This window comes from Hemicordylus capensis, chromosome 1 (genome assembly GCF_027244095.1).
Source record: "Hemicordylus capensis ecotype Gifberg chromosome 1, rHemCap1.1.pri, whole genome shotgun sequence".
NCBI lineage: Eukaryota > Metazoa > Chordata > Lepidosauria > Squamata > Cordylidae > Hemicordylus > Hemicordylus capensis.
In genome coordinates this window covers 146,028,317-146,054,707 of record NC_069657.1, presented here as the reverse complement: position 1 = coordinate 146,054,707, position 26,391 = coordinate 146,028,317, and the positions used below count along the sequence as shown (strand labels likewise).

The window sequence follows — 26,391 nt, the reverse complement described above, 5'->3', positions numbered from 1 at the left end:
CGCTCCCCACCTATGACTACTAGAAAAGAGATCCGAGGGGCGGGGCTCAAGCTTCCTCTTGCCCTGAAACTTCCCGCCTCTGCTTAATGGCCTGGCTATTACCTACGTAGCTTGAGTGAGGGAAATGTACTCGGCGCATGCTTAGAGGCACTCTGGTTTATTGCGACTTCCCACTATCAGGGATGTCCTACCGTTGACAACCAGGGTCTGGACTGACTCTTGGCCGGGGCATCTCTTCTTGCCCCTTCTAACTGAGCGCGATGCCGAGCTGCTGACTCCTCCCCAGGCTGGCGGCGGGGGCTGCAGGAACAGCAGCAGCAGCATTTCCTCCCGGCCCGGCCCGCTTCTTGTACTTGTCCAGACAGGCTGCTGGTGTGCCCGCGTGCGTCGCTTCCCGTGGCCGGCTCCTGACCCCAGGCGGGGCGGTCCTTCTTGCTTCCCTTTCCCAGCCCATCGATCCCCCAAGGCAGGTAAGGCGGCGCGGCGGGGAGGGGAAGAGAAGGAGGGAGGCCTCCTCCGCCTGGCTCTGTCACTTCCTGTAGCCGCCGCCAGCCCAGCCCGGGTCCTCCTCCCTCCCTCCCTCCTGCCGCTTGCACCACCCTGGGCAGCGCGCAAGGGAGAGGCTGCTGCGCTCTCCCCTTTCCTCCCAAGCCGGTGAGTGGAGGTGGGCGACTGAGCCCAAATCGGGATGGGGGTGGCAAGGAGAGCTGGGCCCTGAGCTGCAGTAGCCTGATCAGGAACAGCGGGGAGGCAGGTTGGAGGAGTCTGCCTCCGAAGACCTCCGGCCCCACCCCGCTCGACTGGACGAGCGTCCCGCCCTGTTGCTGCTGCGCCTTTTCCTCTGTGATGCCGGGAGGGGGAAGGGAACATCGACCCTGTTTTGCAGTCTTTCGTACTTTACACTCTAAAAGGAGAGATGCCTGGGTTGAGGCTCCTAGATTCTCATGCCAGCTGTGTGGGGGATGATTATTCGGTAGCAAAGCGGGGACGCTCTGCACGTGTGCAGAGACTCCCTGCTACTAATTGTATTGTGTTACACGACTGAGCCATAGCATTCAGGAGGTCCAGACCGGGTCTAAACCCTGGCAGCCTATGTTTTCTATTGAAGGATTCCCACGCCCGCCAAAGAGGGATACAATTCCTTGGTCTCCAAAGGGTGTGCTGGGGTTTGAAGAAAGGCGGGATATTTTTCAGCACTTCTGCTCTTGTGGGACCGATCTGACTTGCTGAGATTCTTCCATTACCTTTTGGTCCAACTGCAACAGCTGGACTTCGGTTGCAACATTTTCTGTTTACATCCGGCAGCTCCCTGCGTTTTGATTTACATATCTCCCCGTGGGGCTGTTCCTTACAGGAATCTTTCCAAAACAACAGTTGTGTTTCTTTAACTACTTGTTCTGCTTTTCTCCTCCTGTAACCCCCAAATGGGAGAGGTTTTGAGTCTGAAGTTCTGGTTTGCTGACGTGGAGTATAGCCTCAGGCCAGATCTTCTGTACTCCCCCTTCCCACCCACCCGCTTTTGAGACTGTGCAGTAGGATTAACATGTTTGCCCGTTCTGGAGTCCCTTCCTGTCAATGACCGTTTGAACAGGAACCACCCAAACTTTTGTCTATGACGTCAGTTACACCTGGTGGCTGCTTGAAGTAGGGTGGGGCTGCCATTGAAACAGAACAGGAGGCTGGAGACGGAAGCTATAGCTGAAAAGAAGTGTGTATCTGAAATGGATTGACCACTTTGTTGCAAGGTTATATGGCTTCCATGTGCTTACCTCTGGCTGAAAAGGTTTCTAGCTGGGTTGTGGTTGGTTTCTGGCTCTGAGTGGATGACCTTGATATTAGGTATAGTCTCCACTCCCTTTATAAAGCAACAGGGCCCCAATTTGTGTTAGGTGGGTGTTTGCTCTAGTGAAAAACAAGTTTATGGGGATAGGAGCTGTTTAGTATGGGTTTCTACTCTTGAGGCTGCCTGCTGAAGAGCCTAGGCCTTCTGATCACACCTGAAGTTTTACATCACTCAGTTAGTTTGGCATGTGGGTGACTTTTGTTCCATTTGTGTGGGTGACAGAAGGGGTCTTATGATTACATTTTCAGTGTTGGCATGTCACTTGTACTCAAAGAAATGGAACAATGGAATTGGGGGGTGCTCTACAGAATCCAACATACTTTATCTTTGATTTGTTGAGTTATATGGCCTTGACACTGGCTGGGCAAGTTGTAGGAAGAAGACCAGGCTTGTGCTGTAGGACTCCTCCACTGTGTGTTTTTCCTCCATAGAGCAGAATTGTGCTATAAAGGTCACTAGGAAAGGAGGTCAGACATTGGTTGATAAGCTGAATACTTTGGACAGGCAGGACAGCTCTCGAGGTGACAAAAAATCCAACCACTGGCCAATTGCAAAAGAGACCTTGCATGCGGGTGTTGCATATACACAGAAATAAACGTGTGTACAGACATGGAGAAATTGCTACGTTTGCAATTATACAGTGAGATGGAAATGTGAGTTTATACATGCATCCAATGTGGAAGCTAAAAATTTAATTCATAGAGCTGATCATATCTGTGCTACAGAGAAGCATTTGCTGTGCAAGGAAGAGAGGTGCATAATGGGGCATCCAAGTTTGACCAAGAGTCCCTGGGACTACTTGCTAAGAGCGGAACCTCAGGGGAACAGGACTTGCAACATCCTCTCAGTGAACGAAATGGTTGCAGTCGATGTAGTTTTAATTCCTTCTTTTTGTTTCATGATAAACCTATTAGATTGTACTAGGAATGGAATACATTGCAGCACCGCTGGAGAGAGCATTGTATGCGGCAACTGGCTTGAGAATTAAAAAGTTTGTGCTACTGTGGCATTGTTCTGTCTCTCCCCAGTCATGTCATTCCGGAAGGTTGTGCGCCAGAGCAAGTTCCGCCACGTCTTTGGGCAGCCCGTCAAGAATGACCAGTGCTACGATGACATCCGGGTGTCACGGGTCACTTGGGACAGCACCTTCTGTGCTGTCAATCCCAAATTTGTGGCTGTGATTATAGAGGCCAGCGGGGGAGGGGCCTTCATGGTGCTTCCGCTACAAAAGGTGAGGGGAATGCTGAAGGTGTCGTTAAAGATTGGGCGGTGGGGAAACTTCTATAGGACCCCCTGCACAAGCACTGTTCACGTTTCTGTTCAGCACACACGTAAGGAATTTGGGGTGATCTACCAATATAAATAAACTCGCTTTACCAATGCAGATCTGCACACTAGTGCTGAGGTGGCGGCGAGAGCTCCTTCCTTGGGCCTGCCTGTCTTCCAAATGCCGGGTTGGGTCACTTTCGGGCCATTTCGGTCTCTGCCACCATCCCTGCCACACCACTGTGGCTTTAAAAGGCCACGCCCACTCCAGTACACTCCTGTGTGCTGTGCATTATCTCTGTACAGTGTGCAGATCTGTATGTGTGTCCAGTTATTCACACGTTCTGTTCAAGGCATGTCGATGAGTGCATTTCCTATTGGTACTCTGCATTTGAGGGGGCCTTGCCCAGTTTCATTTTTAAAATGAACCCACAAACAATCATTCACACAAAAACATGCACATGTGTCTATACATGCACAAATATATAAATAGAGCCATGGTCCCTGAGAAATCAAAACTAATTTTTCCTTCTTTCTTTCTCTGTTATACTTTGCTGAACATGTCTTCTATGGATAGGCACCTCAAGGATCCTGGAAGTGCTGGGAATTTTTTTTTCCGGGGGGGGGTGTGCAAATGGGAAAGCCTGGGGGGCAGAACTGCAGTTCTGAAGATGTCTGAGGGGCCTTAATTGCCTGTCAATTCTTGTTCCTGTTGTTTTCTTCAGACTGGACGCATTGATAAGTCTTACCCTACAGTATGTGGACACACGGGACCTGTTTTGGACATTGACTGGTGCCCACACAATGATCAGATTATTGCCAGTGGCTCCGAGGACTGCACCATCATGGTGAGAGGGAGTTGGAAAAGGGTCTGAGGGGTCGAGGTGGCCTTATCTGTAACTAGGCTCTTGGCTAGATGCGTACATTAGGTTGGATGGGTATGTACCTGCTGATCAAACAACAGAACTCAGCAACCTGAGAAATTTATCTGTTTAAAAAAACAACGTTTCTAGTTCTTGAGTCTGAAAAGGCTTAAAGGTGTATTGAATCTAAAAAGATGGTATGTGTGTTGGGGGATGCTGAGTAGGATTTTGAGTAGTTCAGAGAGTGTTTTGGCATCATTCTCAGTTCTCCTCACGGCCAGCAGAAGCCAAATAAAATTATGCAAAATCAACAGGTATATGTGGACTTGCTTCCCTTTTCCCAAGATCATGCATCAAAGAAAGCTGAATTCTTTACCCTGTATACACAATTTGTATTCAGCTTTACTTAGTGCATGATTTTGATTTCTCCCCTGCTCTCACCCCATTTGCAATGTGTACACAATCCTATATGTGGATGTGGATAAGCTGCTTTGGACTATATACTCTACCACCTATTGCCTTGATCCTTGCTCAGCTTGGCAACTATTTCATCTGGCATCGGCCTGGCAAATCCTATCGGAGAGGGTCTGACAAATATTATAAATGCTTCCCTCCAGGAGGTCAGGATGCCTCCTTGCCTTAAGGCTATCATCAGACCATACTTGAAGAAACTTGCATTGGATCCCTCTAAGCTAACTAATTATAAGCCCATCTCCAAACTTTCATGGCTGGGCATGGTGATTGAACGGGTGGTGGTCTCTCAGTTCCAGGCACTCTTGAAGGAGACAGACTATTTTGTCTCTGTGGAGCTGAGACTGCCTTGATTGGCCTGATGGATGATCTTCAATTAGGTATTGAGAGGGGGAGTGTGACTCAGCTGATCCTTTTGGATTTCTCAGTAGCTTTTGATGCCATTGACCTTGGTATCCTTCTGGGTTGCCTGAGAGAGTTGGAATTGGGTAGCACTGTTTTACAGTGGTTCCATTCCTATCTTTATGATAGATTCCAGATGATGTCACATGGAGACGGTTGCTCTTCTAAGCAAGATATATTGTATGGTATTCTGCAAGGTTCCATACTGTCTCCAATGTTTTTTAACATCTACATGGAACTGCTGGGAGAGATCATCAGGAGATTTGGTGCAGGATGTTATTAGTATGCTGATGATACCCAAATCTATTTCTCCATATCAACCTCATCAGGAAATGGCATAATTTCCCTAAACTCCTCCGTGGAGGTGGTAATGGGCTGGATGAGGAATAACAAACTAAAGTTGTATCCAAATAAGATGGAGGTACTGATTGTTGGGGGTTGGGACTCAAGAGATGGTTTAGAGCTGCCTGTTCTGGATGGGGTTACACTCCTCCAGAAAGAATGAGTACACTGCTGAATCCAAAACACTCTCTGGTTTATCAGATTGAGGCAGTGGCCAGGAGTGTCTTTTACCAGCTTCAGCTGATATATATGCTGCGCCCACTTCTGGACCTTAAAACAGTGGTATATGTACTAGTAACCTCCAGGCTTGACTGCTCTGATGCACTCTACGTGTGGCAGCCTTTATACGTAGTCTGGAAACTACAATTGGTACAGAATGTGGCAGTCAGACTGGTCTCTGGGACAACCCAAATAGACCATATAACACCAATATATGCACTGGCTGCCAATATGTTTCCAAGCAAAATACAAAGTGCTGGTTATCCTATATAATAAAAGGCTAAGTGAGTGGCCGTGGCTTTGGAACGTTGGGGATCTGCGTCCCTGCCTCCCTGGGCTGTTCTGGGCCTGCGCGAAGCGCAGGCCCAGAAGAGCCCAAGGGACACAGGACCGCAGACACCAGTGTCCCACAGCCACGGGCAGCCATTAGCCGGTGTGTGGCGGCGGGGGAAAGTGGCCAAGGCGGCGGCGGAGCCGCCGCCTCAGCCATGAGCTGCTGCACGGCGAGAGGAGGCCGAGGCAACCAGAAGCGGCCGCCCTGAAAAAGGCGAGGGCAATGGCGGCGGGGGAAGACCGAGACGGGGGACAGGGAAGCTGGGCGAGGTGGCGGCGAAGCCGCCAACGAGGCCCCCGCCCGCTCACAGCCGTCGCCGCCGCCTGCTCACCCGCCCTCCCAGCTGCCCAAAATGAAGCTGGGCGAGGTGGCGGCAAAGCCGCCAACGAGGCTCCCGCCCGCTCACAGCCGCCGCGGCCTGCTCACCCGCCCTCCCAGCTGCCCAAAATCACCTTCCCCGCTCCCCCCCAAAAAAGATTAAGGGCCAAAATGGCCCATGAGAAGGTCGCCGCCCCCGCCTATCGCCCTCCCAGCTGTTGAAGACCACCTTACCCGCTCCAGCCCGAGGGAAAAGAGAGGAGCTCACGAGCAGAGCTCCTCTCTGTGCTAAGTCACTGCTCAAACTGACGCTATGGACGCAAAGGACGCCTATTGCGTCCATTGCGACAGTATAGGCAGCAGCTTAACACAGAGAATAGCTCTGTTTCCGAGTTCCTCTCTTCTCCTTCGGGCTGGAGCGGGTAAGGTGGGCTCCGGCAGCTGGGTGCGCGGGAGGGCGATAGGCGGGGGCGGCCACCTTCTCATGGGCCATTTTGGCCGTTATTCATCCACCCCCCCCCAAAAAAAAGTAAAAGCAAAATAAGGAAGAACAAAAACAGAGAACAACAACAAAACAAAAAACAAAAAGAGAGAGGGGACAGGGGGGGGGGAAGAGACAGAAAGAGAGAGAGAGAGACAGAAAAGACGGGATAGAAAGCTAGCGCCTGTTATCATAACGGGCTTAAAAATACTAGTTACATATAAAGCCCTTAATGACTTGGGTCCAATGTTTTTCAAAGAATGCCTTTTTTGTTATGAACCTTCCCACCTATTAAGGTCATCCGAGGAGGTCCAGTTACAGTTGCCAGTGGCTCGTTTGGTGGAGGCTTGGGACCAGGCTTTCGCTATGGCTGTCCAGGGCTTTGGAATGTGCTCCCCATCTCTAGCTGCTTTAAAAAAGACCCTTAAGGCACACCTGTTCTCTCAGTCTATTAGTTTAAAAAAATATTTTAAATTGTGTTTGAATTGGTTTTTATTCTGTAAAGCTGTCTTATATTTTTTCCCCATTTTTATGATGGTTGTATTTTACACCTCCCAGAGTTGTATATGCTGAGTGGTCTACAATGAAATAAATAAAGGGTAAGAGCAGGGGAAACATTCCTGGATCTGAAGGTGGAGAAGATATTAGGTGGGGTCCTGCACTGAGATGTGGAAAAAACGTTGGAAGGTAGGGGGCTACCTGCAGAGTGTGGGATGATGGTCTGCAATCAGGAGAAAGGTTGACTCTTGGATATCAAGTAGGCTATAAGTGGCGTGTATTGCCATTGATGTGAGATGTCATCTAGTTGTTTGAAGCAGGATGATAGGAAAGTCGGAATTTGGGGCTAGGATGTGTCACTGGGGGTAGGATCAGATTGGGGTGACTGGCAGGTTGTTCCATCGCGTCATACTCCATCTTTCTTCACAGGTATGGCAGATCCCAGAGAATGGGCTGGCTGTGCCTCTGACTGAGCCAGTGGTGGTTCTAGAGGGGCATTCCAAGCGTGTGGGCATCATCACTTGGCATCCGACTGCCCGCAATGTCCTCCTCAGTGCAGGTATAATTGGTGGTGGTGGGGGGAGGAATGGTCGAGAAATTCTGGCTGTGGGCATAGGGGGTGGTGGTTGTGATTGTGAGATCTAAGGTTGTGAGCTCCTGGAAACGAACTCCAGTAGCCTTTTCTAATGCTACTGTGGTAGTAGCATTACTTTCTTTCTCTTCCAGGCTGTGATAATGTGGTTATCGTGTGGAATGTGGGCACCACTGAAGAACTGTACCGCCTTGATGATTTGCATCCTGACCTCATTTATAATGTGAGCTGGAACCGCGATGGCAGCCTCTTCTGCTCAGCCTGTAAGGACAAGAGCGTGCGCATCATTGACCCCCGTCGTGGGCAAGTTGTAGCGGTATGTTCCTCCCTCCTTGAGCCTTTTGGTGTATATGTGTCTTCTGCCCCTCTGTCATTCTTGAGCCGGTGGGTGTCGAAAAGTGTTCCCTCGCTGTTACAGTTATTTCTTCTTGGCATTTTGACAAGGCCATTCTGACTTCTGCAAATCAAAGGACTCTTCTTTGTGTTTTGGGATGTTGCAGTTAAATGTATTTGGGCTCAGTGTCAGTCCTGCCCATCCTGTTATCTGAGCAGCAGTATCTGTCTGTGCTTTGTGCCTTTCTGTTTCCATCTCCCACTTAGTCACCAGAGAACCGATCTCGCCAGCACTGCTTTAACTTTGCACTAATTTACCCAGAGGTTGCAGTTCATACTTTTGCTTTCTGGGTTAAGTCCCTCTGGGCAGTGTTGGTCCTGATGTAACTGACATGTTGGTGATTGCTCAGAGAACTTCACTGTGAAATTGATTTTGGTGCTTATCAGGGTTTGCCTTGCTTTTGGCTTGTACTTGGTGCCCAGAGGAGGATTTAAGAATAGAAGAGTTGCCTTGCTGCATCGGACCAAAGGTCCAACAGCAGCCAGCCAGAAGTCTCTGGAAGCTTGCAAGCAGGGCATAAAGGTGATGGCCATTCTGTGTTGTTTCTCTGATAAGTGGGGGTATAATAACTAGATCCAAGTCACTTCAAATGACTCCATTAGACATACTGGTAGGGTGCAAATTCTCATTCTCTGCTTCACCTTCCAGAATGTCAGTAGTAAATGTGTCTTCTGTTTACCTAAAGCCAAATACTCCTTGCTTGCTGTTTGTTCACATTACTATGTAATTGGAGAAAATTATATTTCTGTGAATGCTTTGATGCGAAAAAAGAATGGTCACAAAAGCTACTTCTAACCATACCCTGGGAAGTTGAAGAATGTATGTGGAATGTGCTTTAGGCAGGGGTGCTGGTTATGGAGAATTCCAAATTTCACAACCAGCAAACTCTTGGATATTGCAGCTTCATTTTCGGTAGAATAAACCATGCAAGCATTAACACAAATTAAACAGAGGTAGCAACAGAACTTCAAGGAACTGTGCTATGTTGAGTAATTGCTACTAGTAGCAAAATAGTGAGATGGAAAGAGATGGGAGACTCGCATGATGATGGGGGTAGGGAAGATCCATGGTACAGGATAGGGAACTGTGAAATCTCTCCTCCTAGAAGCCCTACGAGATTCCTCTGAGCGCTTAGCAATGCTGTATTTTTGCTATTTTCTCTCCCCTGCACCCCCAGGCCACACTCCCACCTTAAGTTGTTTCTCAGAACGATATGGGCCAGAAATCTAGCCTCCTTGGAAATTTGGTTGTGCTATTTGTAGTCATGTAGTAGCATTTCCAGTTGTGCATTTTTCATATTTTTTGGGGAAATTGATTCCAAAGTGTAGCTTGCGGAAGTCCCCGTATGTCATGCACAGCTCTGGTTGCATGCCTATGTGTGTATTATGCGGAGACTTATTTAAGTTTGTTTGATGTTGGTTTGTTTGGTTGGCCTTCACAGATCTAGAGTGAGTCTCCCTGCTGTGCTTAGCTTAAGGCAAAGGCCTACGTAGTTCAAGGTGTTTCCAATGTTTCCATCAGTGCTGAATTGGTTGGTTTGGGACCTGAAGAAGGAGAGAGGTGGAGCATGGGCTGATTTGTGGTTTTGTGACTGGTGGTAGTTTTGTTTTGCTATTGCCATTGCTCAAGTTTGTAAACTGGTATATAGTTATATTTGAAAATTGCATTAATTTCATTATATTGTCTTTTTAAATATATTGAATGTCTTTGCCAGATGTTGTTTTTGATTATCTGTTGTTTTTAGTTATGTAACAGGATATTGAGAAAATAGCTTTGTTTTCCCTTTATCAATTTTATCGGTGATGATGGAGAAGGTGATTGGCTTTCCTGTTTGTGACTGTGCTTGTGTAGGGAGGAGAAGCCCCTTGTTTTTAACAGTTTCATGGCCAAAAACAGTTCAGCAGGTGTAGGTTCTTCTGTTGCTGTAGCATTATGATGGAAGAGGTTGCACTTGCCAGGCTTCTCTGTATGGTGTATCTGTTAAAAGGCACAAGAGCCCCTTCAGGGCGGCCACCTGCAACTTTGTCATATGGGGCTGGCCTGTCTCCCTGTCTGTCCACCTGTTTAGGAACATAGGAACAGGAACATAGGAAGCTGCCATATACTGAGTCGGAGCATTGGTCCATCTAGCTCAGTTTTGTCTTCACAGACTGGCAGTGGCTTCTCCAAGGTTGCAGGCAGGAATCTCTCTCAGCCCTATCTTGGAGAAGCCAGGGAGGGAACTTGAAACCTTCTGCTCTTCCCAGAGTGGCTTCATCCTCTGAGGAGAATATCTTACAGTCCTCACACTTCTAGTCTCCCTTTCATATGCAACCAGGGCAGACCCTGCTTAGCTAAGGGGACAATTCATGCTTGCTGCAACAAGACCAGCTCTCCTCTTCTGCCCCAGCTGCAGCTTTCATCTTTCTTGCAATATTATATTATAAATGTGAAAAAAATAATGGAAATTAAAATTGGAAATTCACCATATAAGGCTAGCATTTATGCTTATAATATAGGTTTGAGTACTCCTGACCCACATAGCTCTATAAAAGAGTTGGATAGGATCTCGAGTGCAGAAATGCAGCATAATTAAATATAAAGAACAGCAAAACAGTTACTGAGCATGTGATTGTGATATCCGACTAGGTAGAGAAAGAACTGGCTTATGAGTTCTCAGCTAAACCAATTGGACACTTAGGAATTTATCTAGATAAATCTGAAAAACCATACTTATGAAAACAATTATGGGAAGCTAATGCAGAAAATGAATATAATTGACTAAATGGAATAATGTGAGTTTATCACTTTTGTTGACAAATAGCTGCAATTAAGATGACAATGTTGCCACAATTCATTTTTCTATTCCAGACACTTCCAACTAAGTTGGAAGATCATTCTTCTGGAAAGGATTTGCAACAATGGCAAGGACTGATATTTCAGGGTATTTGGAACCAAATGAAAATAGCACTTCAAAATCAAAGTACAAAAAGAGGCTTATGACAAATTTGAAATCTTATATACAGAATAGATTTAAAATGGGTAGAACAGATTTGCCCAGTTTGATTATAATCATTGCTATGGAGTAATTGGAAAGTACAGACTAAATAAGGATTTAGTACCACTTAATGAATAACTTATTGAGTCTGGAATAACTACAAAGACAGGTTCAGCTCGGCAAGATCCCAAATTGCTCCAGTAATGCATGATCCCGATTTTAATTCCACAAGCCTTCTCAGGGACCTTAATGGAAAAGGTGTGGTATTTCTAGGGTTGTATGTGTGTAAGTATTATTATATAGATAGATAGATAGATAGATAGATAGATAGATAGATAGATAGATACATAAAATATAGGAAGATAGTTTAACATATTGAAGATGAGAACATTAAAGTTATAGATAGTGAATTTGGATAAATCACATTGATCTGGATGCTTACAGATAAATAGCTGTGTTGTGAAATTAAAAGAGATTTTTCAATTTTGATAATTAACTTAATTTAAAACCTTAATTTTAGGAGAGACAGTTATTGCCAAAGACAGATAAGATTCTATTGGGATGATATAGTGAAATGGAGAGGTGGAAAATTTTATGATTTTAATGGCCACAAGATATAAGGAAAAAATGCTGGTTTAAGAAGTGGGAATATTTGTGGAAGAAACGTAGCAAGTTTGCATTATATGCTACATTTCAAGATAATTGTTTTAAATTTAATGAGGTGCTGGTATATAACACCTCAAACATTATTTAAAACTAGCTGAACCCGCACAGATCATCTGTGCGATGGACTTTGTTGCTCTCCTTGTCCCCCACCACAGCCCCTGCTTTATTGCTCAGTGTCAGCCACCCACTCTCAGCCACCCCCTCCTCTTCCCTATCTGCATATGGAATCCCCTCTGCCCAATCACCACGGTTCTTCTGCTCTGTTACCTCCGATTGGTAAAGCACTGTGTGGGCAGGGCTTGCCACATACGAGCTTAGCGTATTGTGTGTGTATATATAGATTATAGAGACCTATAACCTTTTGTGCTGGAAATGTAAATCGGACGTAGAAACCTATTGCTTGCTTGCATACCCAAGATTTTTAGACAAAAAGTCAAAATATGATTTATAGCATTACAGGTTATGATGTTGCATTAGATCCAGAAATTAATTATTAAGTTTTGCTAATAATACAGAGAAATGGGCTTTTATATGATTTACTTTGAAAATGTTATATGCCAAATATTGAATATGTACAGTGCTGGAATTAAACATATTGGAAACACAGCTGCATGAATGTGCAGTGTTGGCGAAATTACAGGAGCAGATTTGAATGAAAGGAGAGAGACAAATTTGTTTCCCTGCCTTTGAAAAGCCAGGAGGTGGGGAATGGAGTGTTGAGAAGTGTGGCGTCCATACTTCCTGCTGCTCCATTTTTGAAAATGCTGGAACTCTATTCACAAATCATGATCAGTGCAATACAATCTGTGTACTACGATGATGACGATGAATATTTATATACCGCTCTTCAACCAAAATTCTCAAAGCAGTTTACATGGCTCTATATATTTTAATTCGCTTAGCTGGCATACGTGCCTAGGATTTGGCGGCGGAACTCTCGCGACAGGTTGCAAGAGTTCCACCGCCAAAGGGCTAGAGTTGCTGGCAAGAAAAATGGCAGTGGGTGGTAGTGGCAGGTCGCAAAATGGCATGAAGAGGCGGGCTTGGCTGGCCGCCAGGAGGCTGTGGAACGGCCTGGCCAGGTCAGGCTGTCCCGGGTAAGGACAAGGAGGCGGTGGCCCAGCCTGGCCTGGCCACGGGGAATGGGAGTGAGAGGCGGTGCCGGCGGCAGGACGGCCAGAGTAGGCACCAGTGAGAGGGTTGAGTGGGAAACAGGTGACGGTGCGAAGCCCCGGCTCCCGTTGGAGGATGGGGTGGGAGGGAAATGGGTGGTGGGACTTCGCCGCCTGGGAGAAGGTTCCCTGTTTGCCACCCACTGAAGTAAGATGCACAGTGCAGGGGCGGGGAGAAGTAGGAGAGGAACAAGAGGGGAGGGAGGACAAGAGAGAGGAGCAGGAGGGAGGCCAAGAGAGTGTGGGGCAGGAGGGGGAGGGGGCAAGAGAGAGTGAGCAGGAGGGAGGGGGAGTGGAGCAGGAGGGAGAGGTGTGGGAGGGGGAGAGGGGCGGGAGGGCAGGGAGCAAGAGAGAGGGGAGTGGGAGGGGGCAGAGGGAGGGCAAGAGAGTGTGGGGCAGAAGGGGAGGGAGGGCAAGAGAGAGGGGAGGGGGAAGGAGGGCAAGAAAATGTGGGGCAGTAGGGAGAGATGGGGGAAGGAGGGCAGGAGGGGGAGGGCGGGCAAGAGAGTGTGGGGCAGGAGGGAGGGGAAGGGATGGCTAGAGAGAGTGGGGCAGGAGGGAGCAGCTGGCCCCAAAGAGCGCACAGGTGCTCTGTGCGGGTAGGCTAGTGGAAATAAATAAGATGGCTCCCTATCCTTAAAGGGCTTACAATCTAAAAAGAAACGTAAGATCGACACCAGCAACAGCCACTAGAGGGATGCTATGCTGGGGTTGGATATGGCCAGTTGCTCTCCCTCTGCTAAATAAAGAGAATCACCACTTTTAAAAGGTGCCTCTTTTGCTCATTTAGCAGGGATACTGTACTGTGCATGTATGTACATTTATTCACAGGTGATGCTCAACACACATACAGTACTATACTTTCTATCTCCCTGTTGAAATAAGAGCTTCCCCATCTCTGGCAACTTTTAAAAAGGCACAGAAGACATATTTATTCACCCAAACTTTTAATTAGATCTCTAGTTTTAATACTTTTAATGTTGGGTCTTAACTGATTTTAATTGTTTAATTGATTTTAATGTTTAAATGATTTTAATTGTAAACTACCCAGAGATGCACATTTTGGGCAGTATAGAAAAATGTTCCATAAATAATATCTGTTCCATGCATTTGACGGACTTGTACCCAGGTTCATTTTTTATGAACACATGAAGTGAGTCACACAAAATCATGTACCAATATACAGACGTATGTATGTATGTATTTATATATTTATATACCACCTGATATGTGCATCTCTAGGTGGTGTACACAACTTAAAATGCAACAAATATAAAATAATTTCACAGAATAAAAAGTTAAAACAATCTAAGAACAATTAAACCGTGTCAAATTTCATTTAAAAGCCAGAGAAAACAGGTGTGTCTTGAGTGTCTTTCTAAAAGTAGCAAGAGAAGGAGATGCTCTTATTTTAACAGGGAGCATATTCCAAAGTCCCAGACAGCCCCAGAAAAGGCCCGGTTTCGAGTCACCACCAAACAAGCTGGCAGCAACCGTAACCGGACTTCTCCAGATGATCTTAATAGGCAACAGAGTTCATTACAAAGAAGGTGTTCTCTTAAGTATCATGGACCTAAGCCATTGAGGGCTTTATTGGTCATAACCAGCACTTTGTAGTTAGTTCACTTGGAAACATATCAGCAGCCAGTGCAGTTGTTTAAAATCAGTGTGATATGGTCCTCTTTGGGTTGTCTCAGAGACCAGTCTGGCTGCCATATTCTGTACCAATTGTAGGTTTCGGACTACACACAAAGGCAGCCCCATGTACATAGAGTGCATTACAGTAGTCTAGCCTGGAGGTTACCATCATATGTACCACTGTTCTAAGGTCATCTACCTCCAGAAATGGGCGTAGCTGACGTATTGGCCAAAGCTGATAAAAAGCCCTTCTGGCCACTGCCTCAACCTGAGAAACCAGAGAGAGTGTTGGATCCAGACTGTACCTGATCTTTCAGGGGGAGTGTAACCCCACCCATAACAGGCAGATCTAGACCATCTCACAGGTCTCAGAGATAAGTCGGTACCTCTGTCTTATTTGGATAAAACTTCCGTTTGTTAGCCCTCATCCAGCCCATTACTCCAGGCAGGCATTTAGGGAATGCATGTATGCATGGTCGACATAACATCTGAGTAGGGTTAGGGAGAGTGGGAAATGAGTGATGGACTGCAGCAGCAGCAGCAATAGGTGTTTCCACCAGCACCAGGTACAGAGGGGAGAGGAAACTCATGGTGTGACAGGCTCCTCACGTCATGAGAACAGATGGGGACAGTGGCTTACCAAGCTGCCTCAGCCTCTGAAAGAACTTGGGCTGGACCTGGTGTTGTGTGTTCCATGGGTCCTCCCAATTGTAGTCATTTCTGAGGGTGGGGATTGGGGGAGCTGCCTTGGACTGAGTCAGATCATTTGTCCACCTGACTCCTTATTGGTCCCATATTGTCTACTTTGGCAGTGGTTCTGCAATGAGTCTTTTCCATTCCTGCAACCAGAGATAGTTTGGACTGAATTTGGGACCTTCTGCATTCAAAATGTGTACTCTGCCGCTGGTCAGAACCTCTTAAGAATGCCCTGGGATAGAACAGGGAGTTGGGAGTCAGGCATGCATGTCACAGTCTGGTGTTGACCAGGGCACTGTGGATCGACAAGTGATACTCCTACTCTAGTATGAAAATTGGTGTTGATTCAGCACAGTGGAGCAAAGGCTGGCTGGATAACTTGTGTTGATTTTTAGGCATCATGGAGGCTGCCTACTGCCTCACCTGCTGCTTGTCCCTTTCCTCTCACCCCCCAGGAGAAGGAGAGAGCTCATGAAGGAGCACGTCCTATGCGGGCCATTTTCTTGGCTGATGGGAAGATCTTCACAACAGGCTTCAGCCGTATGAGTGAACGACAGCTGGCACTCTGGGACCCTGTAAGTGAGAAGGTGGATCTGAGGGTGGGCTTCATTCTGCAGGGAGGAGCACAGAGGTCGATATGGGTATATGTAGCACTTTCTGCATTCAGGGCCTTTGACTTGAATAACTAACTCATCCTACCAAAGAAGTGGTATAGTTTCTTCCTCTTTCCCTTTTGAGCATCATGGATTTCTTTACATCCATAATTGGATAAAATGGATACAGCTTAAAAATTGACCCTGCATAATGTATCTTCCTGTTTGTGTTCTTTCTCTTGCTGCAGGAGAATCTGGAGGAGCCCATGGCATTGCAGGAGCTGGACTCGAGCAATGGGGCTCTTCTGCCCTTCTATGACCCTGACACCAATGTGGTCTATGTCTGTGGCAAGGTATGCCTTCCTATTGGAGGAAGTGGGGCAAGATGTTGTGTCATTTGTCTTGCATAGCTATTCCTTGACTGATTGATTGATTGTTCGATTTCTATACCGCCCTTCCAAAAATGGCTCAGGGCAGTTTACACAAAGAAATAATAAATAAATAAGATGGATCCCTATCCCCAAGGGCTCACAATCTAAAATAGGTGTATACTACTCACTCATTGGTTTGGTTTCCAGTTTCTTCCTCTCTGGGCAGATATTGGTAACACTGAGGTAATGTCATCTTAGTGTCATGATTTGAGACAAAACTATTTTTTGTTAGCTTGTGGACCAAAACCAAGTTGTTGGGGAATTACTGGTGCTCCCTTATTTATGTCCTACCAACAGTGTTCCCTCTAACAGGGATTCCCAGATGTTGTTGACTACAACTCCCAGAACCCTTGGCCAAAGGCTGTTGGAGCTGGGATTGCTGGGAGTTGTAGTCAAGAGCATCTGGGAATCCCTGTTACAGGGAACACTGCCTACCAACTTTGGCCTACCCTGTGACAGAAGCTGTAAAGCCCACCACCTCAAACCAAAGCCCCACTTGCTTGCATTCTTGTTGGTTCCATTCCCTGCTTTGATTTAGTGGGAGGAAGACTCTTTGAGAACCATTGCTGCCTTCTTACCCAAACTGATAGGATTCTACTCTTCATAGTGTATCATTATTATTAATATATCACTTTGCAACAAAAAGGACTCTCAAAGTGGTTTACATAGGGAAAATAATAATAGAAGAGGACAAGGATGGATGTGCAGCAAAATGTTGTGTTGCGTTGGGACATCCTTCAGTGACTTCAGGGCAGACACTCTCTCAGTGTGTTTCCACCCTCTTCACGTGTTGGGCTGGTTGCTTGTGCGTACCATTCGTAAGCTGTTACTGATCAGGTGCCACGGACAGAATCTTCATCTTGCCATAGGCACAATTCTGTTCAGTATGTCAGTTCTTTCACATGAGTCACAAGTCATCAAGTGTAGAGTAATCAAGTGATACATGCAAACCAACCCAAAGACCCCTTAAGGGCAAAACCAGCTTTCCCCTGAGATTCCAAAGTCTTCTTTTGCATCTTTCACACAAGATGGCATTCTCCTGGTTCCTCCTCCTGTCCCTGAAACAGCCCCATTTCTTTGCAAGTAGAGTACTCAGGAGGGCCCCAAGGTTTTAAGGAATTTAAGGTGGGAGAGTAGCAATGATTGGCATGATGTGCAGCCTGCCGCCTCCCTAATGGTCTGCCCTGGGGCTGTGAAGTGAACGGAGAAACTTCCAGAAAAAAGAAAAGGGGGAGGTAAATAATGCAGCACCAAAAAGTCAGAAGTAGGGTGGGGAGACAATTCCCAAGGATGCTAAATGAGTGTTAATGAATGGTTATTCCTGTTGATGCAGGATATAATCCCCAGAAAGATATTAGAAATACAGGAGAGCATTTGATGCTCAAAACATGTCACACAATATTAACATTTGTTTAGCACCCTTGGGAATTCCCCTCCTCTCCTCCTGAAACTTCTGGAAACACCGCTTCCACAGTTGCTGCTTCAAAACTGTGTTGGGGCTGCCTTTGAAGTCCACAGCAGCCCCAGGACATACCACTAGGGAGGCAGTAGACTGTGCATCATGTCAGCCATTGTCTCTGTCCGTAGGAGCTACCATTGTCTGTTGTCTTGTTCTGTCTCTACTCCATCCCAACTTTCTTCCAGGGAGACTCAAGCATCCGGTACTTTGAGATCACAGCAGAAGCACCCTACATCCACTTCCTGAACACATTCATTAGCAAAGAACCACAGCGTGGCATGGGATGGATGCCCAAACGAGGTCTAGATGTCAACAAGTGCGAGATCGCCAGGTATTCAGGATAACTGGAGGGAAGTGGGGAACTTGAGATGTAGAAAGCCTGGCAGTCCATAACTTATGGATTATGGACCACTAACTTGATCTCCCCTGCCCCCCACTCTGTTTCTGCAGGTTCTATAAACTCCATGAGCGCAAGTGTGAACCCATTATCATGACAGTGCCAAGGAAGGTGGGTGCTTGATAGGACATTGGGAGGGGGTTAACCTAGTTTTGATTACAAGGAAATCATATCTTAAATTATATCTCACCACATGTTGCCCTTCAGTGGTCCAGTACTCTGGTGTGCTTTCTGGTCTGTCCACTAGGAGGCAGGTTCTTTGAAGAAAGACTTGCTGGGATGGGTGTTTGATGGGAATGGTGGGAAGGCGTTATCCTAATTTTGATGACAAGGAAATCCACCCCCCTTCCTTCTGGTTGTGCTTTTTGGGGACAGGGCATGTGTTCACAGAAGTGGCTGTAGAAGACTCCCCTCTGTCTAGTTCTGATTGGCCTGGCAGTTCTGTATTAAAATCATGAGAATTATTATGGATGAAAAAATAACTGCTACCTCTTGGTTCATCTAGTCCTGGTGTGTGGTGTGCATGATGGAGCCAAGCACACACCTGGAAAGGCATGAACATATAATGCCTCCCCCCCCAGAAGAGATTGCTGTATTGCCCTTTTTGGGGTCCAACTTGGCACGTCCATCCAGTGTTGACTCCCCATCCTCCTTTCCAGAAGGAGAGCAGCCTCCTCCTGAGCTGAGGCTGGTGTGTCTGTTACCACCCCTCCCGGATAGAGTTTGGTTACAGTTACCTGTGCCCTGGGAACATCCCGATGAGATTATTGCAATACATTATACGTGGGGCTGCCTTTGAAGGCTTGACAGAAATTTTGTTTGGTTTGGAGTACGTCTGCTAAAGGGGAATGGCTTCAGGGAGCCTATCTGGCCAACTTTGAAACGGCTTCAACGAGACACTGTTTTCGTGCATAGTTCGAAGGGCTGGTGCTCCCTGTGAAAAGCTTTCCATGGCTTGAGATCTGGGTACCACAGGGACCACCACCTCATCCCTGTGCTTGCCTGTCCACATTAAGGCCATCACTGAAGGCCCTTTCCTGAGTGCCCTACCAGCTGCAGTTAGGAACACGGGGAGCTGCTGTATACCAAGTCACACCACTGGCCTGTTTTGCTCAGTACTGCTACTGCTATTTTACACCACTTTCAAAAAAAGTTCTCAAAGCAGTTTACATAGAAAATCCTCTCTAATAAAACGCTTGGTGTCCGTCTGTGGACGGACACCAAGTGTGCGTTCGTGCCTCGCCTGTTCTGGGCATGCGCGGAGTGCATGCCCAGAACAGAGCAAGGGAGGCACGAAAGGCAGGACCCGGCGGCCATCTTGGGCAGCCAGAAACGGCCGCCCCGAAGAAGCCGGGACTGCGGAGGAGGGGGACACTGGCTGAGGCACGGCGGAGCCATGGCCGCGGCCTGGCCGCGCCGCCGAAGCCGGGCGGGGGGAGGAGGCGGTGGCGGGGGAAGCTGGCCAAGGTGGCGGCGGATCCGCCGCCGAGGCCTGGCGCCGCCGCAGCCGGGTGGCTGGGAGTCCTTGGGGCCCTTGCCCGGCCGGGGAGACCGGCCGGGAATGTGAGGCGGGGGCGGACCAGACCGGACCGGCAGCGGCGCCCCCAGAGTCCACCCGGCCGCCCGCTCTCCCACCCTCCCAGCTGCCCAAATTCTCCTTCCCCGCTCCCCCCCAAATGATTAAGGGCCAAAATGGCCCAGGAGAATGCCTCCGCGGCTGCCGCCACGGCCACCAACCGCCCTCCCAGCTGCCCGAGAGCTCCTTACCCGAAGCAGCCCGCAACAGTCGGGCGAACTAAAAGCAGTTTTTGCGAAGAAGAGAGGAGCTCCCGAACAGAGCTCCTCTCTGTGCTAAGCCTCTTCCTGAAGTGGTGCTTTGGGCGCAAAGGACGCCTATTGCGTCCATAGCAGCAGTTTGGGCATTGACTTAGCACAGAGAGGAGCTCTGTTCGGGAGCTCCTCTCTTCTTCGCAAAAACTGCTTTTAGTTCGCCCGACTGTTGCGGGCTGCTTCGGGTAAGGAGGTCTCGGGCAGCTGGGAGGGCGGGGGGGGCAAAGGCCAGAGGGAGTGGGGCGGGGGGGGGAAACTCTCCCCTACTAGCGCCCGTTATTACAACGGGCCTGAAAACACTAGTTAAGAAATAATAACCCCTGTCCCAAAGAGGGCTCACAATTTAAAGAGAAACGGAAGGTAGACTCTAGCAACAGCCACTAGAGGGAGGCTGTGCTGGGGCTGAACAGGGCCGGTTGCTTTCTCCCTGCTAAATATTAGCAAATCGCCAGTTCAAAAGGTGCCTCTTTGCTCAGCTAGCACTATTGTGTACATTGACTGGCAGTGGCTCTCCCATGGTTTCAGACAGGAGTCTCTCCCAGCCCTATCTGGAGATGCAAGGGAGTGAACCTGGGACCTTCTGCACATTCCAGGAGGCAGATGCCCTTCCTCTGAGCTATGATCCCATCCCCCTAAGGGGAATATCTTACAACACTCACCTGTAGTCACCCATCCAGATGCAAACTAAGGAGCCCCCAGCTTAGCCAAGGAGCTAATTTATGCTTGCTGTCACAAGACCAGCTTTCTTTCCCTTAGGCAGGAGGAAAGCTGGTCAGGCAAGGTGGCTTCTCGGGAGAGGGCCTTTGTGGATGTGGTGCTCCATGTGTGATATCCTCTCTCTGAGGAGATTTGTTTGACTTTGACTCTTCTGTCTTTTAGGCTCCAGGCAAAGACCTTTTAAAAAATCTTACCAGCTTTAAAAACAAACCAACCATTAGCTGAACTCTGTTTTATTTATCGTTGTGGAGTATGTTAACTACTTTTTTTACTAGTTGCTTTGGTAGCATTAATACAAGAGCAGGGCATAATTTAAAATGCACACACCCCATTAGCTTCAACATTCCATCACTCCTCCTGCTCTTTGAAGTATATGTGTGCTCTGTTGACTTCTGTATAAGTTGGGCAAAATGCCTCCCCTATGACATTACTGTTGAGGCTTTCTGTAGTTCAATAACAATGGATTTAATAATACTCCTTAGCCATGTTTATAGCACTTTGATGAAGGTGCTTCACATATGTAATCTCAGTCATGTTTAAAACAGCTTTTTGGGATAGACCAGTATTATTATCGCTAAATTGCAAATAGACCAGTATTATTATCGCTAAATTGCAGATTGGAGTCTGAAACCTTAGAAGTCCATCTCTTAATATAGTCATGCATTTACTTAGTTCTTTGCCTAAGGCAAAATTAAGGGCTCTAGTAAGGTTTGGACTGTGGGCTTGGCTGCTCAAGCCCACAGTCCAAATCTGCTATGTCAGATTAGTAAAGCACAACATTCAATAGACGTTACAAAGCTTCAGATGCCACACTTGTAACCTCTTTTGCCTCTTAGCCCTATTAAAAACAGTTACAGTAGTTTAAGTGAGATTCAGACTTGATATGTAGAATTGTTTCCTGAATGTGCACACCAGCTTTCATTCAGGTTTCTTGTCCTGATGAGATATTGCATTACATTATGTTACAGCTTTCTTGGCCTCTCTTTTTTGCTTGCTGGTGTGGTGTTGTAGTTTGTTTATTTATTAAAGGATTTAATATACCGCCCAATCCCAATAATAGTAGTTAGTCCCACCTTGCTGCCTTTTTGTGAAAGGAGAGTGGGCAGATAAATTATTACTAGAAAAACTTGTTGAAAATGGGTTCTATTCAAACTTAAAACATGGAATTGTGCCCTGAAATGTGTACCAAATTTCATCCCCAAAACTTATCATTCCATGGAGTGATCACATGACGGACAGGCAGAATGCTGAGCTGAAGTCTTCACTTTTTTTCACTTTGCTTAGCCAAATGGAATTTCTTCAGTGAAGCAATTAGCAGCAAGCCTTCCCTGTGCTGGCAGCTTCATACGAACAGCTTGTGAAGCGGAGTGTGGGAGAAGGATTGGGCAGAAGAAAGATCATTTCTAATTAGAACAGGGTTTAAACACTATGAAATTAAGATATAGATATAAATGTAATTAATGTAGCCTGTATTGGTCTGACCAGTGGTTCATTTGATTTATCCTGGTAATTCTGAGCAATGCTTAATGGCCCGTTAGGCAGAAGGATCTTTCTTAGCTTACTACTAAAGAGGCTGGGACTCAACCTCAGGTCACCAAAAATGTGAAATGTGTACTGTACCAAATGGCAATCCTTCCCTCAAATTTTGGCATGAGCTGAGGCTTGTGCTGTTGAAGAGAGCTGAGCATGCCGACAAAAAAGAGTAACTGGTCACTTGCAAATATGTTGGTAGCTTTCTGATACTTCCTCATACTTGTATAGTGCAGGGGTTCCCAACATGTGGTACTCCAGATGTTGCTGGACTACAACTCTCATCATCCCCCAGCTACAATTTATTGAGGCGAGTTGTAGTTCATCAGCCTCTGGAGTACCACACGTTGGGAACCCCTGGTATAGCATGTTCTGTGGGGAAAATGCATAGATCTTGGCCAGTGCTAACACCACCGTCTCTTTGCAGTCAGATCTGTTCCAAGATGACTTGTACCCAGACACAGCTGGGCCAGAAGCTGCCATGGAAGCCGAGGAGTGGGTGGCCGGGAAGACGGCAGCACCCATCCTGATCTCGCTGCGTGAAGCCTACGTGCCCACCAAGCAGCGGGACTTTAAAGTCAACCGAAGGAGCCTGTTGCAGGAGAGCCGCCCTGCTGCTGCCCCCAGCACCGGGCCGAGTGCCACACACCCCAGTGCCATGTCCCAGTCTGCTGCCATGCCGGCCATTAGCGTCAGTGCTGCCAGTGGGGTATGTATATGTGCCTGGTGCTGCTGTCTGCACCAGACTGGGGAGGTGGGATCCATGGGTGGGTGGTGGTGATTTGTTTGATCTTCCCCAGCAGGGTTGCCAAAACGTTGAGCTGGAGGGTGGGGCTGGGTTGGAGCTAAGAGCAAGGAGTCAGAAACAGGAGAGGTCTGGAGGGTGGTGGAGAAATAAGGATGGGGAGAGCTTAGATCCGGGGCTGTGGGCATTCTCTGTGTGTGCTGCATTTTGAAACTCTCCAGCCTTCGCTGCCTCTAAGAAAAGAATCTAGCCGTAGGTTGCTGTGACCAAAAGCTTGGGAACCACGTATGTGGTGCCTGGTGAAATTTCAGGTGTTGGAGAAGGGCTAGGTAGGAATTATTGTAGTCAGAGTGTGGGGCTTTTAATGCCCTGCCAGCTACCCTTGCCACACATCTTGGAAGCAGAATGGATTGTGGGAGCAATGCTAGTCTGTCTGGGATTTGTTTGTTTCAAGGGCTCCTTCCCTCCTTCCTTCCTGTGGCTCCCATAAGACTGACGCAGGGCACTGCATGCATGTCTAGATGATTAAGGTTGGGAGAACTTGTCAGGGGTGTTCTGTTTCTTCACTTCCTCCTCGCCACCATTCTTGTGCCTGCCTTTCTGGTTCCAGGAGCAGATGTCACTGGCTGGGCAGAACTGGGTAGAACTACCCACTGGCTGGGTAGAACTGAGCAGCAGGATGACACCGTTTTCCTATTGCAGGAAGGTGGGCAGGTGACTGAGGAGGTGCTGCGTGAGGTGGCATCGCTGCGAGCACTGGTGGCGGCACAGGGCGAGCGCATTGCACGGCTGGAGGAGCAGTTGAGCCGCATTGAGAATGGCGATGCCTAGGGCCTCTGCCCTGCTGAGGAGACCTCACCAACGTGGATCTTCTTGAATGCTTCACCTTTTTGAGCTGCCACTAATCCCTGACACTGCCTCATCCTGCCCTGTGGTGTGAGACAGGGACTTGCCCTTTCTTGCTGCTACTGGGGATGTCTCTTGGGTTTTGTGTCTGACCAAACCTCCCCCCACTTCTGTTGCTCTCCCCACCCCATATTATTCAAGGGGCAATGTGCTGGTCTCCCCACATCTGCCCCTTTGCCTTACTCTGGTCTGGGTCCCCCCGCCACTGCTCCCATTTCCATGGCAGGAATTAGCCTGCCTGTCCCTGTATGGGGATCGGGAGTAATTAACTGCGCAGTCTTATGTGCCCACGCCCTCCACTGGGGACAAGGCTGGGATGCCCTTTCCAATCCTTTATGGCAGGTGGATGTGGTTAGTAGGAGCTAGTGCCTCCAGTTACTCACCACTGGGGGGGTGGCCATGTCTCCTTCTCCTCCTCCCTGCTAGGACCACTGAGATCCTGTTGAGGATTGCCTGAATTTATTTTTACAAAGAGACCATGGAGGTGACCAATGGGGCCAGACTGTGAAAGCTACCTGCCATCTAGTCACTGTCTGAAGCCCCTTCTCTCTGGGACTATTCTTCTCTCCAGCCCTCAAGGGAAAGCAGGTTCTGACTGACTAAAAAAAGTGTGGGGGTGGGGGTGGGGTGGGGGGAAGAAACAAGCTGTTCAGGGTCAAGATCTATATTTTCATTCCAAATAAAAATCTTTATAAAGCCACAGCTCTGTGCATGAGATTGTTGTTGTCCCCTTCCTTATTTTCCCCACAGTCTTGGAAGTAAATTCAAGGTAAGTAAAGGCTCTTTCCTGGAATGAGTTTGCCTTTTCCAGACCATTTAAGGGGGTTCCACCTGCATGGATGACATGGACAAACACAAGGCACAATTCCTGCTGTTCCGTTTAGCTAGAGCTGCCCAAAGGAACTGGCTCCCAGACATCCCAGGAGGAGTATAGTCATGACCAGGGATGCTCAGGTTTGGTGCTCCTGCAGATGTTGGGCTGTAACTCCATAATCCCTGATGATTGGCCACACTGGCAGAGGATGATGGGAGCTGTAGTTCAAAACCAGCTGGAGGGTTGAAATTGTGCAGCCCAGACTACAGCAAAGTCAGCTAGGAATTTTCATCAGTGGTGTGGCTGTGTGTCTGGAACACGAATGCTTTTCTACTAAACATCTGAAGTTTGCTTTTTTCATTGGAAGACTACCAGGCCAGGTCGCCTCTTTATTGGAGTTCACAGCCGTTCACATTTCCTGAAAGTGCAGGGAAGGACACATGCTTTGCATGGAGATGGTATATGCATGTTTCATTTGCAAAAGGACAATAATACTCTCCCCACTCCCCTTTATTGCATTGTCTTTTTAGACAGGGGCGAAACAGAGTTGTATGTAGGGTGAATTAAATTAGAGGGCTGCCCTGTTTAAGACAAAAGTTAAATTAGGTAAGACTATCGCTCAGACATAAATATAGCAATTGCTCTAACAACTAGATGAAGTACCTGCTAAAGTCGAGAATGAGTGATTGATTTCTAATTGTAGGGGAAGCAGACTTGCTTAATAATTTTGTTTTGAGACAGACAGGTCAGGCACCACCTGGTTCCCCCCCTCCCGCCGCCACTGTAATTGTACTTGGTGCAAAAGACTGGATATTTGTTTTGGTTCTGGAAAGTCTAGATTTTCATAGTCTTGTAGTCCAGTGCTTTTAGTCCAAACTATTAAAAGTTACAAATGTTACTGTCCACAAGGGGGCTCTTAATCTTCAAACAATGGTACCTCTGCCTTTTGGTTTAAGAAGTCTGCCTGAGGTTCCTTAGAATTCCAGTGCCTCTCACTTCCTGCCTCCTTCAGTTTTGCCTTTACCCGATCAGCTAGGATTTGTTTCAAGAGACACTCCTAGGAGCTGAAATTGCTTTCGTTCCGTTCTAGTGGCATATTCCTCATTTTGAGGAAATGCCAAATTAGGTGATGTCTAAATCAAGAGGCGCATGCTCTGTAAGAGTGTGCACATATGCACGTACCTAGGTAGATATGGTCTTGAGTCCTGCTTTTGGAACTGTGCTACACCCTTTCACAAAACAGGTTTCCCATCTCTGCTAGATCAACTAATGTGCAAGTAGGCTAGTTCTTTGTCATATCCTAGTTATGATCCTGCTAACAAAACCTTACTAGCACAATTTCTACTAGAATGTGTGCACACTGCAGGTGCTAGGTGAAGATTTGTTTGCACAGCAAAGCGGGGGTGGCAGGTGCATTGCTCTTCCTGTCTTAGGCCAAGTAGCAGGGCTGTTCTATGGGTGACAGGAAGCTGTGGTTGGTACTATTGAAGAGAGACAGCTACACTGCCAGGGGTGTGCAGGAAACAGTGATGTAGACTGCAAGCACACATGCAAAGTCTCTGTGCTGCAAAAGCAGCTCACGTTTCTAGGGCTCATGTTTGTGAGCAGAGCCCAAGCAGGGGGAGGAGGGAACACTTCAGCTGGATTTGGAGATCTGGGGAGGGGCTGATATTACAATCAGGAAAACATGAGGCTAAATTATATTGTGTCTGAGGAAGTTTATGGAACAGAGAACTGCCAGCCCAGACCCTCCTGTAGAACAGAGAGCAAGTGAGTGAGCATACTTGCACAAGCAAC

General features: G+C 47.5%; 1 protein-coding gene across 5 annotated transcripts; it reads left to right on the top strand.

Moving 5' to 3' along the window:
- The first annotated feature begins 89 nt into the window (after positions 1-89).
- Positions 90-24,397, top strand: CORO1B (coronin 1B). 5 transcript variants are annotated; one of them, XM_053287260.1, is made up of 11 exons: positions 90-466; positions 2,872-3,074; positions 3,835-3,957; positions 7,467-7,596; positions 7,764-7,945; positions 15,628-15,747; positions 16,014-16,118; positions 17,841-17,986; positions 18,106-18,163; positions 22,557-22,838; positions 23,577-24,397. In XM_053287260.1, the coding sequence occupies exons 2-11, from the start codon at positions 2,874-2,876 to the stop codon at positions 23,703-23,705; spliced, it is 1,476 nt and encodes a 491-aa protein (XP_053143235.1). In that variant the 5' UTR covers positions 90-466; positions 2,872-2,873; the 3' UTR covers positions 23,706-24,397. The 5 variants fall into 5 exon arrangements, with proteins under 5 accessions (XP_053143235.1, XP_053143234.1, XP_053143238.1 ...); XM_053287259.1 differs by having other exon boundaries at positions 90-470; XM_053287258.1 differs by lacking the exon at positions 90-466 and adding an exon at positions 484-654.
- Positions 24,398-26,391: the final 1,994 nt, after the last annotated feature.